Consider the following 17171-nt stretch of genomic DNA (forward strand, 5'->3'; position numbering starts at 1 on the left):
GTGGTGATGAATAAAACTTCAATGCTTCTATTTATATTGGAGTGTGGTCCCCATCTTTTTGCTTGGAGTGTTGCCTGGAATGTGGTTCTGACTTGCACCTCATCTATAGCCTCACCTGAGCGGCTTGTCTGTGTTGGATTTTTGCATTCTACTAGGGCGCTCAGAGCCTCTTGGGCTTTTCGCCATCAGGCATCAGTGATGCAGGTTTGCAAGGCGGCAACTTGGTTGTCAGTGCACACTTTTACAAAATTCTACAAGGTAAAGGTGTTGGCATCTTCGCATGCCTCTTTTGGCCACAAGGTTTTGCAGGCTGCTGTTTAAAAGAGAACCTTTGTTCGTTCTCTTTGAGGGTGTATTTTTTTCTAGATAAGCTCCAGGTTACCTGGATGGCTAAGTTTAGCCTTTTGGGGAAGTACGTTCTATTTTGGCTTTGTTTTTTTCCCACCCCTCCTGCATATACTGCTTTGGGACGTCCCAATGGTCTAAGAAGATATGGAGCTGCGTCTGTCAATGGACGATAGAAAAAAATGGATTTTTGTACTTGCTATAAAATCCTTTTCTCTGAACTCCATTGACAGATGCAGCACCTGCCCCTCTACTTATGAGTGAAATGGGGTTTTTGTCATCTAAACACTGCTTGCAACGAAACTGGACGCTATAGCAGAGTGTGTGGGGTTATGCCTGAAGGGACAGCCCCATAGGCATGGTAAAGCTTTTTCCTGCCTAGTGTCCTATTCCTGATGGGAGGCGCAAAACCCAATAGTCTAAGAAGATATGGAGCTGCAACTGTAAATGGACTTCAAAGAAAATAATTTTACAGTAAGTACAAAAATCCAGTTTTTTTTTTTTTTTAACATACAGCCACACCAGTTATGACACTGTACGGCACTGGTGACTGTGTGTAAAGAAAAACAAAAATTGTGGAAAACTATTTTTTTTTCTTCACTTTCCAAAAAATTGTGACAAAAAATGACAACTTCAAAAAATGTGCCTTGCTTTTTTAGTAAATACCTCAGACTGTTTGTTTTTTTACTTTGCAAAAATGTCATTTGGGGGATATTTTGTACTTTCCTGGCGTTTTCAGGTCTCAAGAAATAGGATGGGCCATCAATATATCAGGATTGATCGATTTTCAGACATACAGAAGGGTCTATAATTTTTATCATAGGTGTATTAAACTAATAGAGCCAGAATATCAGCCAATAATCCAGAAAAAAAAAACACATGATACACAGTTATAAATTGAGTTGCAGTTCAGTGAGTAAAATAAGTATTTGATCCCGAAGCAAAACATGACTTAGTACTTGGTGATAAAACCCTTGTTGGCAAGCACAGAGGTAAGATGTTTCTTTTAGTTGGTTACCAGGTTTGCACACATCTCCGGAAGGATTTTGGTCCACTCTTCTTTACAGATTCTTTCTAAATCCCTAAGGTTTCTTGGCTGTTGCTTGGCAACTCAACGTTTCACTTCCCTCCCATACAATTTCTATAGAATTAAGCTCTGGAGAATGGCTAGGCCACTCTATGACCTTAATGTGCTTCTTCTTGAGCCACTACTTTGTTGCCTTGGCGGTATATTTTGGATCATTGTCCTGCTGAAAGACCCATCCATGAACCATCTTCAGTGTTCTGGCTGAGGGAAAATGGTTCTCATCCAAGATTTTACAATACATTGCCCTGTCCATTGGCCCCTCAATGCGGCAAAGTCTACTTGTACCTTTAGCAGAAAAACAGCCCCAAAGCATCATTTTTTCCACCTCCGTGCTTGACTGTAGGGATGGTGTTCTCAGGGTCATAGTCAGCATTTCTCTTCCTCCAAACACGGCAAGTTGAGTTAATGCCAAAGAGCTCACTTTTGGTCTCATTTGACCTCAGCACTTTCTCCCAATCCTTCTCTGAATCATTGGCAAACTTCAGATGGGCCTGTACATGTGCCTTCTTGAGGAGGGGGACCTCCAGGCCCTGCAGGATTTCAATCCATGGTGGCGTATTGTGTTACCAATGATTTGTTTGGTGACTGTTGTCCCAACTGCCTTGAGATCATTGACAAGCTCCTCCTGTGTAGTTCTGGGCCGATCCTTCACTTTTCTCATGATCATCTATCGCCATGAGGCGAAATTTTGCATGGAGCTCCAGACCAAGCGCCATTAATGGTTATTTTGTATTTCTTCTATTTGCGAATAATTGCTGCAATAGTTGTGTTTCTCACCAAGCTTCTTGCTAATGGTCTTGTAGCCGTTCCAGCCTTGTGCAGGTCTACAATCTTGTCCCTGACATACTTTGACAGCTCTTTGGTTTTGCCCATGATGGTGAGGTTTGAATGTAAGAAAGAGATTCTGTGGACAGGTGTCTTTTTTATACACATAACGAGTTGTCGTTAGGAGTACCTTCTTAAATTGACCGGTCTAATCTGTGTACCACATGAGCACATACTGTAGCCAGTCTGTGGGAGCCAGAATTATTGTTGGTTGGTAGGGTATCAAATTTTTATTTTACTCCCTGAACTGCAACTCAATTTATAACATTTGTATCATGTTTTTTCTGGATTTTTGGTTGATATTCGGTCTCTATGATTTAAATAAAGCTATGATACAAATTATAGATCTTTCATTTCTTTGTAAGTGGGCAAACAGAGCCACTACAGACAGCTCCTCTGTTCTATTCATCTTCCCTACTCTGTGTAAATGTTTTTTAAAAACGATGCCTGTAAAAACGTTGTCGTCGATCTTTTATGGCTGGTCACATGACCTCCGGCCTCTCTATTCCTCCGATCTTTGGGCTATAGTGGGAGGGGCCGAGATCCCTCTGACATCAGCCAGGGAGGTTATGTGACTGCTGCACTGGCCTCTCAGCCCCTCCCTCTGTAGTCCTTAGATGGGGGAGGAGAGCAGCCGGAGGCCGCATGACTGGCCAGAAGAGATCAAAGAGAAGGTATCTACAGGCATAATTAAAAAAAAAAAAAAAAAAAACATTTACACAGTGTAACAGAGATTAAGAGAACCGAGGAGCTGGCTGCAATTGTTCTTTACTTTTACAGCCAGCTACTAATAGCGGCAGGGGGAGGGGGGGTGTGCAGATAGGGGGAGAGAGACACACATGACCTGACAGGCAGGGGGGGAGAGCAGCAGGATGGAGGCACGTGAGTTGACCACGATAATAAGGGATCAGCAGCCATGATTACCACGGTCAGCACACAGAGGGGGACACAGGAACAGGCAGGATTAGCCATGTTTTTTACAGTTTAGAAATGGGCAGATTAGACAGAGCAAGCACTGTTTTTTTTTTTTTTTTAAGATTACAACCACTTTGAATACCACAAAAAGAAAGCTCTATTTGTTTAAAAACAATACATATTTCATATGGGTACAGTGTTGCGTCACCACGCAGTTGTCATCAAAGTGCGACAGCGCTGAAAGCTGAAAATTGGCCTGGGCAGGAAGGGGTTAAAAGTACCTAGCATTGAACAATCAAATGAGCTCCTAAATGTACACTTACCAATTTTATCTTGTAGGAGCTTTGAAAATAACTGGAACATATACAAACTTCTTGCACACCAAAAACAGTCAGAAGAGAAGGTAAATACGGTTTTAAGGTTTCTGCTGTGCATTTTGTTTTTTTTCCTCTGCTCTGTCTTTGTCTATCTCAACTAGTACTGTTACTTTAAACAGAAAATATTCTACTACTGGAACAGAATGTTGAAGAAAGCCTGTTATCTGGCTGCCTTTGCTGGGCTCTCTTGAAAATGCTAGTTGCTTGGTGGTCATGCTGAATGTCTTCCTTCAATACCTAGAGTCCATGACTAATTTCTTCACTTAAAACTCCAAACTCTAGTGCTAGGTGGGTGACTCAAAGCATTAAAGCCAGAGACAGCCAGGCAAATACTGACCGCTTAATGCAAAAACTGACAGGGTGTTTACCAACCACAATAAGTGAGGCAATGGGAATACGTTACCGATGCTCATTGCAGTATTGTCACCTTCACTAACTTTTGCAGCTAGCTTGACTGCAGGGATTCTAGTTCTAGGTATTCCCTGCAGGTTATGCCATTTGTAATGACACTTTCAGGGAACCGGACTTTTTCTACTAGTGTAGGGTTAGAAGAGGACATTTTCTAGTTTTTCTCCAACCCGGGATACTTCTACATCCCATCCTAAGGCAATCTCTGTCCACATGGTTTGTGTTCCAGAACAATCTCTCCCTTTACAAATGATAGGCATTTTAAGACCGTTGTTTTCTATCTGTAGTTGTCCAGAGTAGTTTCTGTGCATGACTAGCACACCAGTACAGTTGGGTGACTTTTATTTCCCACTGTAATTTGTTTTGTTTTTCTTTTTTCTTTTTCTGTTTTGACCCCAATTATGGTACGTCAGGAGTCAGATGGGAAGATTCTTTTTCTAATCTGAAGGTATAGATTCACATTGTTTTTTAGATGGAATAGTATTTAAAGGAAAATAGAAAGAATCCTTAAAAAATAAAAAAATAAAACATTACAGTCCCACACCATTTTTTTTTTTTAAAAAGAGCTAACAGAATTTTAACACTTTTTACTAAATGCTTTTGTAATCTAGTCATGTAAAAAATTGTACACACACCATGGAAATTAAATTTTTCCTGATGGCTCCTTGTCAGCCCACCTCCGGGTATGCCCCACCCACCCCCCAAACCTGTCAGGACCTAAATCCTAATTTTTACTCCCTACTCCAGGATGGAATTTCTTTCCTTCCCTCTGCACTGTTGAGATTGCGTGCAGTCTCCTACCTCAGTGGATTAAAGATCTGGCAGTCCATCCAGTCAAGGGTTCTGGATGTAGCCCCTGAAATGCCTGCCCATGGCCACAGTGTAAAGTTTCTGCTGTAAAGCTGATATTATAGCCTTGTTTAACAACCTGAGGCTGACAGCCGGGTTCATGGCAGAGGCTTCGATTGATATAGTAAAGTCTCTTTCTCGAGTGATGCTAAACCCAATCAGAGCAAGATGAGCCTCATGGCCTTGGGTCGCAGAAGGGAGGCCAGAGCCTACGGGCAAGGGAGAGAATTCCAAAGGTCCTTGAATACAGTCTCAGGGCAGAAGGCCAAAAGAGCTGCCTCTTCTGTTGATAAAGAATTCCACAAGTCGTTTTGATGGAGCCCCTTTCGTAGGGGCCAGGCTTAGAAATTTTTGGCGAATATGGGCAGAGAGTATTCCAAACTGTTGGGTGTTAAGAACCATATGGCTCAATAATTTCTGGTAATTGCACCAAAGGCCGGGATCAAAATTTATTCTGACAGATCTTCCTTCCTATGGTCAGAAGAGAAATGTCTTGTTCACGTATGTGACCACCCTCTTACAAAAGGAAGCGAGAATGGCAGTAGAAAAACAATATTCTTAGCGCTACCCTTATTCTGTCTAAATTCAACATTAAATGTCCGTAAATATGGTTAATTAGTCCAGATAAATGTCAGAGGCATAGAGCTAATTGTCAGTCTGAGATTGCCTCGTGGAAATGTGGGTTAACTGCTCCAAAGCGGAAGCTAGGCTGTCTGTTCCAAAAAGCTGGCAACCAAAGCTGCAACCGAGAGGGAGGGGGAGAGAGGCACCAGAGGACCACTTGGTGTAGCACGTTTTTTTTTTTTTAAAGAAACCTAAAATACATTAAGCCATAATAACTGCCTCATGGCAAGTGGTTTTAAGGAATTTAGTCACCCCTGTTCTTTGGAAAAACTTGGGTGGATGGAGACCAGTCCCAGATCTGAGGTGGATGAATGTCTTAATAGGGAAAGAGCATGTCAAAATGGAGTCTTTGCAGACGATCCTAAAAGTAGTGCAGCCCAGGGATTGGCTCCTTTCAATAGACCTGAAAGGATGTGTATTTCCACATACCTATTGCTCCTCACTTTCAGAAGTTTCTGCAGGTTGCAGTAGGCAGCCTACACTACCAGCTTGTCTGCCTGCACTTTGGGTTAACCACTTCACCCAGAGTCTTCTCCAAGGTACTTCTAGCATTGGTTGCTTAGTTCCAGAAATGCAACGTTCGCATCTGCCATTATCTGGATAATATCCTATTACTGAACCAGGACAGAGGTCAGATGGTATTACATTCCAGGCTGGTAATCGCAAACTTACAGGAGTTTGGTTTGCTTATAAACTGGGAAAAGAGCCAGCTAGATCCATCTCTATCTCTAGTTTACCTGGGTTTGTGGAGTTGGATATGCACAAGAATACGGCATCTCTACCGGAGGCAATGGAAATCTCAAGAGTTATTCCAGGGAATATTGATGATCCCAATGATGAGGCAGGACCTTGTGCCATGATCAGAGAGGTGAAATCTCCTATTGTCTCATTCTCTCCTTCTGGTAACCTGGAAAGTGATAACTCCGAATGCCAGCAAGACAGGCTGGGAAGCCGTCTGGAAGGGTCATTAGGCGCAAGGCCAGTGGCACCACCTGGTGGAAGGGGTCATCTCCCACAGGTTGGAACTGAGGGCGGCATGTCAAGCCCTTCTTTCCTTCAGTCCTATGATTTGCAGGAGGTTCAGTGCTTTTTCAGATGGACAACATCACAGCAGTTTCTTATGGTAGGAAGCAAGGAGGCACACAGAGCTGCTTCCTTTTGAGGGAGGTGGAGCCCATAATGATCTGAGCCCAAGACAACCTCCTCGTTCTTTCAGTGGTATATGTGCAATGCCAAAAATGGATCTTTCGTGTCTCCAGGCAACACAAAGCTTCCCAGCTTTTTCTTTTACAAGACTCCATCAATCATCGGCGGGCGATTTAGGCAGATGCAATTAGTGCGAAGTGATCCTTTTGGACAGCCTACACCTTTTACCTGGTGCCTCCCATCTTGGCTTTCCTGAACAGGTTTGGTGCAGAAGAATGTCACGGTCTTGGCGGTAATTCCGGACTAGCCAAAGCTCCCTGGTATTCGTTGCTTCTGTAGCTGAACATGGGGATACCTCTGCCCTTGCCTGTGAGGCTGGACCTTCTGTCCCAGGGTCCTGTCCACCCAGCTCTGGAAAAGCTCAGATTGATAGCCTGGAAATGTAAAAGGCAGAGGTTTGGAAGTTTACGATGCGTCTCATAGGTTGTGGACACCCTCATGAAAGCTTGCAAGAACAGCACAAATAACGTCCTATAATAAGGTCTGGCTAAAGTTCCAGAGGACCTATATTCACTATATTCTCATATAGAGCAGACAGATCATCGGACTGTCTGTTCGTGATTCCTGGAGGGTTGCATGAGGGGGCCATGGCCTCCAAGTAGGATCATCACTTCCTGGCTTGTGAAGATTGTTTGTCTCCTTGGCTTATAAGCATAAGGTGCTGGCACTTCCAGAGGAAATTACAGCGCGCTCAATGGAAAGCGTCTTAACCTCTTGGGCAGCTGCCTGTAGAGTTTTGCCATATACTACCTGCAAGGCGGGGATGTGGTCATCCTTCTACACCTTTTGTGTCTCATTGTATAGATCCATTAGCTTTGAAGACTGTTGATTTTGGAATAACTGTAATCTCCTTGGCCAAAGTCCATAATTAAATTGTTTTGTTCACATCATCCCACCCTGGTCATCTAATTTAATTCCTGTCATGCAGCCATCAGGGGAAAAAAATGAAAATTTGTTCTTTATACTTACCGCAATCTTCCTTTACTGACGAGCTCCATGTCAGTACAGACTCCTTTCTACCCAGGTTTGAAGGTTCAGCTACGCAAGTCCATCATGGAGGAGGGGGTGAAATTTATGCATTAGGCCCGGACAGGCTTAGGGGTGGACGGGGCATACCCGGAGGTGAGCTGACATGAAGCTCATCAGGAAAGAAGAAATGCGATAAGTTTGAATAACAATTTTCCTCTTGGAGGTAATGAAAATCTAACTTTAAAATCCTTTTTTTAATTTTTCTGGAGCTCCACCTCAACATTTAAGAAAGGATGTAGGTGTGAAGACCAAAGATAAAAGCAGAGAGGTGGTGCAAGAATCCCCCCACTAACCCTGATCAGAATCCAGAATTGACCTTGCCTTTTTATATTGTACAGGATATTTAAATGTATACATTTGTTGAGTTTTTTCAACAAATGTCAACCAACAGTTGAAGTAATAGCTTGATCTTGGAATGATTGCAACAGCTAGGGCAGCCTTTTTCAACCAGGGTGCCCAGGCACCTGGTGTGCCTTGAAGTTTCCTCAGGGGTGCCTCAGCAAAATGCCCCAAACATTTCCCAAAAATTGTATACAAGGCAGCGGGTGGATGAAACCTGCCTTTTAGTTACACAAAGTAGCAGGTTTTCATTGTGCACCATTACGACCTGCTAGCCGCCGACCTGCTAATGCCGAATTACATCATCAGTTTATAAGGAGGATGTCAGTTGTCTGCATAGCATGCTTGTTTGACCCTCCCCTGTACTCTCCATAAGTTTTGGGGTCACATTAGCTGAGCGATGGAGAAACTGAGAAAAAAGAGAAACATTGGAATACTAGTCAGTACCAACTTGTACCTCTAACGCTGGGCGTCCTACGTGCGTATGTTGCTGCATTATGTAAAACTATTAGAATAGTTTTTATATTTTAGGATGGGATGCCTCGAGACTGTCCATAATTTGGGGGTGTGCCTCGATTGAAAAAAGGTTGAGAAACACTGAGCTAGGGCTATTTTCCCCATTATATTCTATATGGCAATTGTGAAGAGCCATAAAGTTGTGGTTTGAGTGTTTAATATTGTTCTGTGGGAATAACAGTCCTGCTGTACTGTATATCACAGTACTCATGTGACATCATGTTCAGGTATTGAGACCTAGGTTTACAAAAAAGGTCCTCATGGATAATAACAATACATTTAGTCACTTGCTGTACTAAATTGTTTGGGATAAACCATGCTGTTTATCACCAGACCCTTAGTGCCGGTTTACATATGTGCGGCTGCGGCGATTGCATATAATATCTGAGCGCACTGCTCCTTCATTATATGCGATCGGGTGTGTGGTGCGAATTCAGCCATACACTTTGTATGGCTAAATTCGCACTGCACCCGCAGTAAAGTCGCACATGACCCTTTTTTTGAGCCGCATCAGGATCGGATCGCACAGTGGTTCACACTTGTGCAATCCGATCCTGTGCGAACTGTAAGATCGCACTGCGATATGCAATCAAACTGGGGGTGTCGTTAAGACTACATTGACACCCCCAGCGTATCGCATATGGCAGTGTGAACTGCCAAGGGTGCATTTGCGATGCAGGAACAGGCTGCGAATTCGCAGCCTTCCCGCATCGCATAAGTGTGAACCGAGCCTTACACACAAAACTTATTCAAGGTCCCAGGTAATCCATATGCCTGGAAATGTATGTCAGCTAATATTTCAAAATATTTCTGTTTATACCTATGAACACATTTTCCCTGGCTGAATTCATTCTGTTGATCACCTGATTTTTTTTTTTACTTTCACTGTAGCATACAAAGGACAATATTCTGGAAGCCATAAAAATGTGGTGTAACACAAGCTGGGCCTTTTTATAATGCAAGATTAATCTCTGCTGTTTTTTTTTTTTTTTTTTTCTTCCTTCATAGAGTAATTTTAGTATGGCAATCTTGAATGTTGGTGCACCAGCTGCAGGAATGAATGCAGCTGTTCGGTCTGCTGTACGAATTGGAATTTCTCAAGGTCACAAAATCTTTATAGTGAATGATGGCTTTGAAGGCCTTTCAAAAGGACAGGTAATTTCTTCATTATTTTTGATCTATGAGCAGTGTTTGGCATACCAGTAGTTTTTGCTTTTATATAAGGGTGGCTAAACCTTGGCCATACATGGATCAAAATGCAAATGGTTCTTCAGGGAGCTGCTGAATTTCGATCCATATATGCGCAGGGTGCCTCTATGTATCACCTGAGGAAAGTCACTTTGGTAAAGTGGTTGTAAGCACCTACATATACCCACTAAAGACTTACCGGGCCATAGTCAAATGATGCTGGCAGGAACACTCTGTCAATCCGGGCGGCAGTCATGTGACGTCTGCCCGTTCTCGCTGCTACTGCACGCAGCGATCGGGGATGAAGCTCGTCCCTCGGACAGAGCCCATCCCCGATCAAGTTAAAGAGCCAATGAAATTGGCTTTTTACCACGCGATCGGCTGTGTCCAATCACAGCCGATCACATGAGAGGCTCCAGTGCGAGCCGCTCGTTCTTGCCGCAATGCGCGCCCCCGGGGATGCGCAGCACGGCGATCAGGGACGAGGCTCATCCCTCAGACAGAGCCCATCCCCGATCAAGTTAAAAAACCAATGAAATTGGCTTTTCTCTAGCGCTCATTGACAGACGTAGTCCTCGGTGATACACCACCTTCGGGTTATGTTGCCTCCACAGGAGCAGGACTAGACAGGAAATTAAAAAGCTCTGGCCACACCCTAGGGGCAGTCCCAGAGGGTATATCCTCTCTCTCTCTCTGCCTCAGCAAATCAGTTATTTTCTGTCTAGTTAGGAGTAAGGACCTAGATACCTTGCTGGGATCTTAGGTCCTGGCAAGAATTTTTTCTTAAAGGATTTTTTAGACAGCTTTTTTTCTCCAGTGTTCCTGTGAGATCTTCAAGCAAGAAAGCTGAACTGGGCGACGGGCTGGATGTTGAGATCCGGTGGTCACCCCAGTTCAGCCTACGAGCGCGTGCAGGCCATAGCTCCGCGCTGGGTCGGCCGCGACAAAGTCCCATTAAAGGACTGTCCACGCGAGTTAAACGTCTCGCTGAAACGCCAAAGACCATGAGTCACGGCGTCCGTATCGGTCGACAGCCCTCCCGCCCCGGTGGAGAGGGGTACTGTCAGGAGTTGGTGCCCGCCTGGTTCCGGTATGGTGAGTAGTATGTTCCCCCTTTTCCCCTGACGACGGGTCTTGTGGTGAACGCGGGCCCCTCTCTGTATGGTAAGATAGAGTCCCTCTCTATCCTATAACATGACACAGATCCTCCTACTTTGAGTGTGATTTTATGTGCAAAAAGCCAGGAGGCTTGGTTTGGGAGCTAACAATCTAATTGTATACATGTTAAAAAGATGTAATCTGTGGCATTCTGGGAATCTTACGGTGTTAAGAATAAGCTACCTACCAGTCAGAAGCCACGGACATGTAGACTGCCTTCCTAATCAGATCTCCAGCTATTAGCAGGCCTCCCGAATGGCCATGCGGTCCACCAGGGCCGGTACCGCCAACCACGCCATATCCCCATGCAGAGAGAGTGTTGTGTGCCCTGCAGCACACCGCTATTCAGTACAGGCCGCCGCCATTTTTTTTGCTGGATCGCACGAGCCGCCATTTTGGCGTAGCCTCGTGTCTCCAGCATGGGGGCGGCCATGTTTGAGGTGATCCAAACACCTCGTGGAGCTTGGGGGAGGCGCCGGAAGGCGTTCAGAGGGGCGGAGCCACCTCCTTTCTTCCTGGGCAGCCAGCCAAAAGACTTCCTGTTTGTCAAGACAGCGCTGTAACCTGTTGCAGTTAAACTCTGAGCATCAAGTGGTGAGCCTGGGGGTCTATCTCTCTCTCTCTCGATCGATAGGGATCCCTAGCAGGTAACACTAAGGGGCTTTTGTGGCGCTGGGGGTCTGAAAAAAAAAAAAAAAAAGTTTTTATTTTTTTTGAATTATATTATCCAGGAAGTGACTGGAATTATCGTGGACCCTGCCACACATATTCCCCCACCTGTTTCCCTCGAGGGGGCCACGGGACCCGCCGGTGCACAGAGTATAGAGTCATTTACAGCAATTTTGGAGTCTATGGTGGCTCGGGTGGAGGCGGCCTGTCAGGGACGGGGGTCAAGGAAGCGACCCCCGCCTACCCCTATACTATCTGACACCTCTGACTCTGATTCAGAGATGGTCACTGCAGTTGCAGGTTCCTCTGCAAGGGCTGTTATCCCAGGTAAAGCCCCCTCAGACAGTGAGGAGGACGCTTCTTCTCCTGCTATAATTCAGGAAGAAGCATTGGTGGACGCACTAGTTGTGGCAGTGCAGGAAACCTTAAAACTTGAGGCTTTACCGGCAGAGGCAACTGAAACAGAGATTCCCTTTGGTACTAATAAGCCCATCAAAACGGTGAAGGTTTTTCCTGTACCTAAATGTTTCGGTAATCAGATTAAAGGAGAATGGGAGCATTCTAAACGTACCTTTACTATTTCCAAGCGTATTGCTAGACGCTATCCGTTTGAGGAATCCATCATTAAGAAATGGACGGTACCACCAGTGGTGGATCCACCTATTTCCAGGCTGAATAAAGCCACGGTTATTCCAGTGGAGGACACTTCGTCCTTTAAGGATCCGGTGGATCGAAAGATGGAAGCAGAGTCCCGCACCATCTTCTCTCTGATAGGGTCAGCATTTAGACCAGTAATTGTTATTGGTCTAGTTTCCCAGACACTTACGGAATGGGCGAAAATGGTACGCCAAGATCTTAGGGGAAAAGATATTCCCCAGGAGACATCTGATTTGATGGAACAGATTATACAAGGGCTACAGTTTATCTGTGACGCAGCCTTGGACACTACTCCCTTATTAGGGCATGCATCTAAGTCAGCGGTGATCCTCAGACGTGTGCTGTGGTTAAAATGCTGGTCAGCTGACCTAGGTTCCAAAAAGACCTTGACTAATCTCCCTTTTCAGGGGAATCGTCTATTTGGGGCCAACCTAGATGAAATCATTAAGGATGCCACTGGGGGCAAGAGCACTTTTTTGCCACAGGCTGCTAAAGCTAAGGGACCTCGCAACAAGCGAGGACCTTTCTTTACCGCCCATAAAGGGCGCCCGGCTGGTACTAGCGGGAAAGGCAAGACTCCTCCAGGAGGGTTCAAGAAGGGCTGGTCGGACAAGCAAAGGACCAACCCAGCCAAACCCGAAGCAAAGGAGTACACAGCCTGAAGGTGCGCCCCCACCCGGTTTCAGGGTGGGGGGACGTTTTCACCGGTATTCAGGACATTAGATCGAGCATCAACCACTACTACCGGTGCGATTCTTCCCTTCCAACATTTAAGTACTACAGGAAGCGGTAGTTACCGTTCCCTGAATATATCTTTTCCTTTACCTTTTCCTAAGATTAGTCCCGATACCTCACAGGAATCGGATCTGGTTGACCAGATAGGCCAAGTAGCCTCTAGTCGGGTGACTTCGGTCCCTGAGGTTCAACCAGAAAAGATCACCTTTCCTGATAACTATCAGGTATCTGATAAATGTGTGGGAACAGAAAACGACCAGACTTTCTCGGATGGTCGGGGCCAGATACCTCTAGGGACGCCTGGTTCAGATTCTATCAGCGCCAGTGGTCCTAGAAATTCTAGGCTGGCCTCCTCAAGCCGGCCTGGCCGACTTGGACATGTTAGTCGTAGACGTTCCGTGGGAACTTCGTCTCAGGGAGTGTCTGTGGTCTCAAGGACCAATTTACCATCATGCTTTACAGTCGCTGGGTTTAATGGCCTGGCCATTGAGACCCAAGTACTGAAGGACAGAGGTTTGTCTACTTCAGTCATTCCTACCCTTATTAAAGCAAGGAAAGCGACTTCCAGCAAAGTCTATTATCACACATGGAAGACTTATATTGCGTGGTGCGAATCTTTAGGATTTCCTCCACGTACCTATTCGGTGACTCGAATATTGGCCTTTTTGCAACAAGGGGTTGAGCAGAAGCTAGCCTTGAGCACCATCAAGGGTCAAGTTTCAGCATTAGCAATCTTCTTTCAGAAGCCTTTAGCTACCAAATCCTTGGTGCGGAATTTCATCCAGGGTGTGCGGCACCTGGCTCCTCCAGTCCGCGCGCCCTTACCGCCCTGGGATCTTAATTTGGTTTTGTCGGTTCTACAGAAACCTCCCTTTGAAAACATCAGGGAGATTCCCTTGCTTACTTTATCCCAGAAGGTGGCCTTCTTGGTGGCTATTACTTCTGCTCGCAGGGTGTCAGAACTGGCTGCATTATCATGCCAGTCCCCATACCTAGTGATTCATAGGGATAAGGTAGTACTTCATCCTAAGCCATCTTTTCTTCCTAAGGTGGTTTCAGATTTTCATCTGAATGAAGATATTGTACTACCTTCCTTGTGTCCTCAGCCCAAGCATCATCGGGAACATGCGTTGCATTCCTTAGATGTGGTTCGGGCAATCAGGGTATACCTGAAAGCTACGGAATCTTTCCGTAAGACGGATTCACTTTTTTGTGATCACGGATGGCCCCAGAAAGGGTTTGCCTGCATCTGCCGCGACCATTGCCAAATGGATTAGACAAACGGTGGTACAGGCTTATTCTATTAAGGGTCAGAGTCCTCCGTTCCCTGTTAGGGCGCACTCCACTCGAGCGCTCAGTACTTCCTGGGCCTTTCGCCATCAGGCGTCAGTGGTCCAGGTATGTAAGGCGGCCACCTGGTCGTCGGTACATACCTTTACAAAATTCTATAAAATTGATGTGACGGCATCGGCGGATGCCTCATTTGGCCGCAAGGTTTTGCAGGCCGCAATTTGAGGAGACCGGTGGTCTACCTCGAGGGTTTTTTTCTGTTTGGAAAAAAAAAAAAACTTCTAGTTGGCACCGGTTGGGCCTTCTAGATTGGGATTTGATTTCATTTTCCCACCCCTCAGTTGTGATACTGCTCTGGGACGTCCCGAAGGTGGTGTATCACCGAGGACTACGTCTGTCAATGAGCGCTAGAGAAAAATGGATTTTTGTAAAATCTTACCGTAAAATCCTTTTCTCTTAGCTCATTGACAGACGTAGTCCCCGCCCCTCTGTTTTTTGAGTTGGGTTAAAATCTCTAAAGACTGCTTTTTCACATAACTGATTTGCTGAGGCAGAGAGAGAGAGGATATACCCTCTGGGACTGCCCCTAGGGTGTGGCCAGAGCTTTTTAATTTCCTGTCTAGTCCTGCTCCTGTGGAGGCAACATAACCCGAAGGTGGTGTATCACCGAGGACTACGTCTGTCAATGAGCTAAGAGAAAAGGATTTTACGGTAAGATTTTACAAAAATCCATTTTTTACCACATGACCGGCTGTGTCCAATCGCAGCCAGTCACAAATGTCAACAAAGATGGGGTAACTCACTGTTACCAGGTTCTCCTCACACACAGATCCAGTGGGAGGAGGAGATCTGGAAACAGGGAGTTACCACTTTACTGTGCATATTACTGTGCCCTGATTGCCCCACCAAATAAAGAGGACCTATCACCAGCTGATCCTAGTACCTATCTGTGAGCCCATCTGAGTACCTGTCACCTGCCCATCAGCGTACCCGAGTACCTGTCACCTGCCCACCAGAGTACCCAAGTACCTGTCACCTGCCCACCAGAGTACCTGAGTACCTGTCACCTGCCCACCAGAGTACCCGAGTACCTGTCACCTGCCCACCAGAGTACCCAAGTACCTGTCACCTGCCCACCAGAGTACCGGAGTACCTGTCACCTGCCCACCAGAGTACCGGAGTACCTTCCGCCTGCCCATCAAAGTACCCGAGTACCTTCCGCCTGCTCATCAGAGTACTTGCCACCTGCCTATCAAAGTACCCAAGTACTTGCCCCCTGCTCATCAGTACCTGAGTACCTGTCACCTGCCTATCAGAGTTTTGTGTGTGATTTATGTCCCTAGAACGCATGATGGTGCTCCTTGGATGTTGGGCCCCTCTATGTGGTTAGGCTGTGAAAAAGTTTCACACATGTGGTATTGCCATACTCAGGAGGAGTGGCAGAATGTATTTTGGGGTGTCATTTTTGCCGTGTACATGCTATGTGTTAGGAATATCCTATAAATTGACAACTTTGTGTAAAAAAAATAAAATAAAAAAAATGGGTTTTAATTTTTTTCCCCACATTTTTCAAAAATGTGTGGAAAAAAAAAATGACATGTTCAAAAGACTCATAATGCCTCATAGAATATACATGGAGTGTTTGCTTTCCAAAATGGGGTCATTTTGTGGGTGTTTCCATTGTCTTGGTGCTCTAGCGCCTTCAAAAGTGTGATAGTCAGAAAATTGTGTAATTTATGCTCCTAGAACACCTGAAGGTGCTACTTGGATGTTGAGTCTCTTTATGTGGCTAGGCTGTGTAAAAGTTTCACACATGTGGTATCGCCATACTCAGGAGGAGTAGCAGAATTTATTTGGGGTGTCATTTTTGCTATGTACATGCTATGTGCTAGAAATAGCTTATAAATTGACAACTTTGTGGGGAAAAAAAGAAAAAAAATTCTTAATTTTCCCAAAAATTGTGGGAAAAATTTACAACTTCAAAAAACTCACCATGCCTCTTACTAAATACCTTGGACTGTCTGCTTTCCAAAAAGGGGTCTTTTGGGGGTATTTGTACTGTCCTGACATTTCAGGGCCTCAAGAAAGGAGATACGCAGTCAGTACATCCGGTGTGATCAATTTTCAATAATTGGTACCATAGCTTCTAGACTCAATAACTTTCACACAGACTAAATAATATACACTAATTTGGGTTATTTTTTACCAGAGATATGTAGCCGTATAAATTTTGGCCCAAATGTATGAAGAAAAATACATTTTTTGCAAAATGTTCTAATAGAAACTAAAGTGTTTTTTTTTTATTTATTTTTTTTATTAAGATTCAGGAAGTTGGCTGGCATGATGTTGCGGGATGGTTAGGACGTGGTGGTTCAATGCTAGGGACAAAAAGGTGAGCCCGTATGCCAAAAATATAATTTGACACAGTATATTGTCATTATTGTTATTTTGCAGTATTAAAGAAGTTATGTAATGTTCTAATATAGCGTCAATCAAAGTTATGCATCATTTAGTATCCATGAACAAAAACTGCTTAATTTCAAAAGTAAGAAATATTTCTGTATAGTTATGAAAAAAAGCATCTCTGTTCTCAGCTGCATAAGAGCTGGGCTAGTAGAAACTGCAGTACACTGGTCTTCCCAGTGAATGGCTGTGCAGGAAAGAGGGGGGGGGGCACATCAGGTCAAGTCTGATCATTGGGGGGAGAGAAGACTCAGTTCCCAGCACAACTAGACAATTGACCTTGCTGTGCTCCCGTGCCTGGTGTGGTCAGGTTTGCAGTTTTTGATAGGGAAGCAGAGGGACTGACAGGAAAACCAGGGTTTTTTTCCACAAAGGAAGCAATACAAAGAGAACAGGATACTTTTTCATATAAGTGCATGGTACAACGGGCACATACCAGAATATAAAATGTTGGCTTTACAAATTCTTTAATCACTCCAGAGCCAAGCTTT

At 44.8% G+C, this 17171-nt stretch overlaps 1 protein-coding gene across 1 annotated transcript in view; it reads left to right on the forward strand.

Annotated features, from left to right (window-relative positions):
* The window catches only part of PFKL (phosphofructokinase, liver type), a 206591-nt gene that overhangs the window by 143527 nt on the left and 45893 nt on the right, over positions 1 to 17171 (forward strand). Inside the window, exons 12-14 of the mRNA XM_082260714.1 lie at positions 3512 to 3575; positions 9529 to 9675; positions 16539 to 16609. Of these exons, the coding sequence (XP_082116840.1) occupies positions 3512 to 3575; positions 9529 to 9675; positions 16539 to 16609 (282 nt within the window). The remainder of the gene's footprint in view (positions 1 to 3511; positions 3576 to 9528; positions 9676 to 16538; positions 16610 to 17171) is intronic.

The sequence above is a fragment of the Pelophylax lessonae genome (assembly GCF_965119305.1).
Source record: "Pelophylax lessonae genome assembly, chromosome: 6".
Classification (NCBI taxonomy): domain Eukaryota; kingdom Metazoa; phylum Chordata; class Amphibia; order Anura; family Ranidae; genus Pelophylax; species Pelophylax lessonae.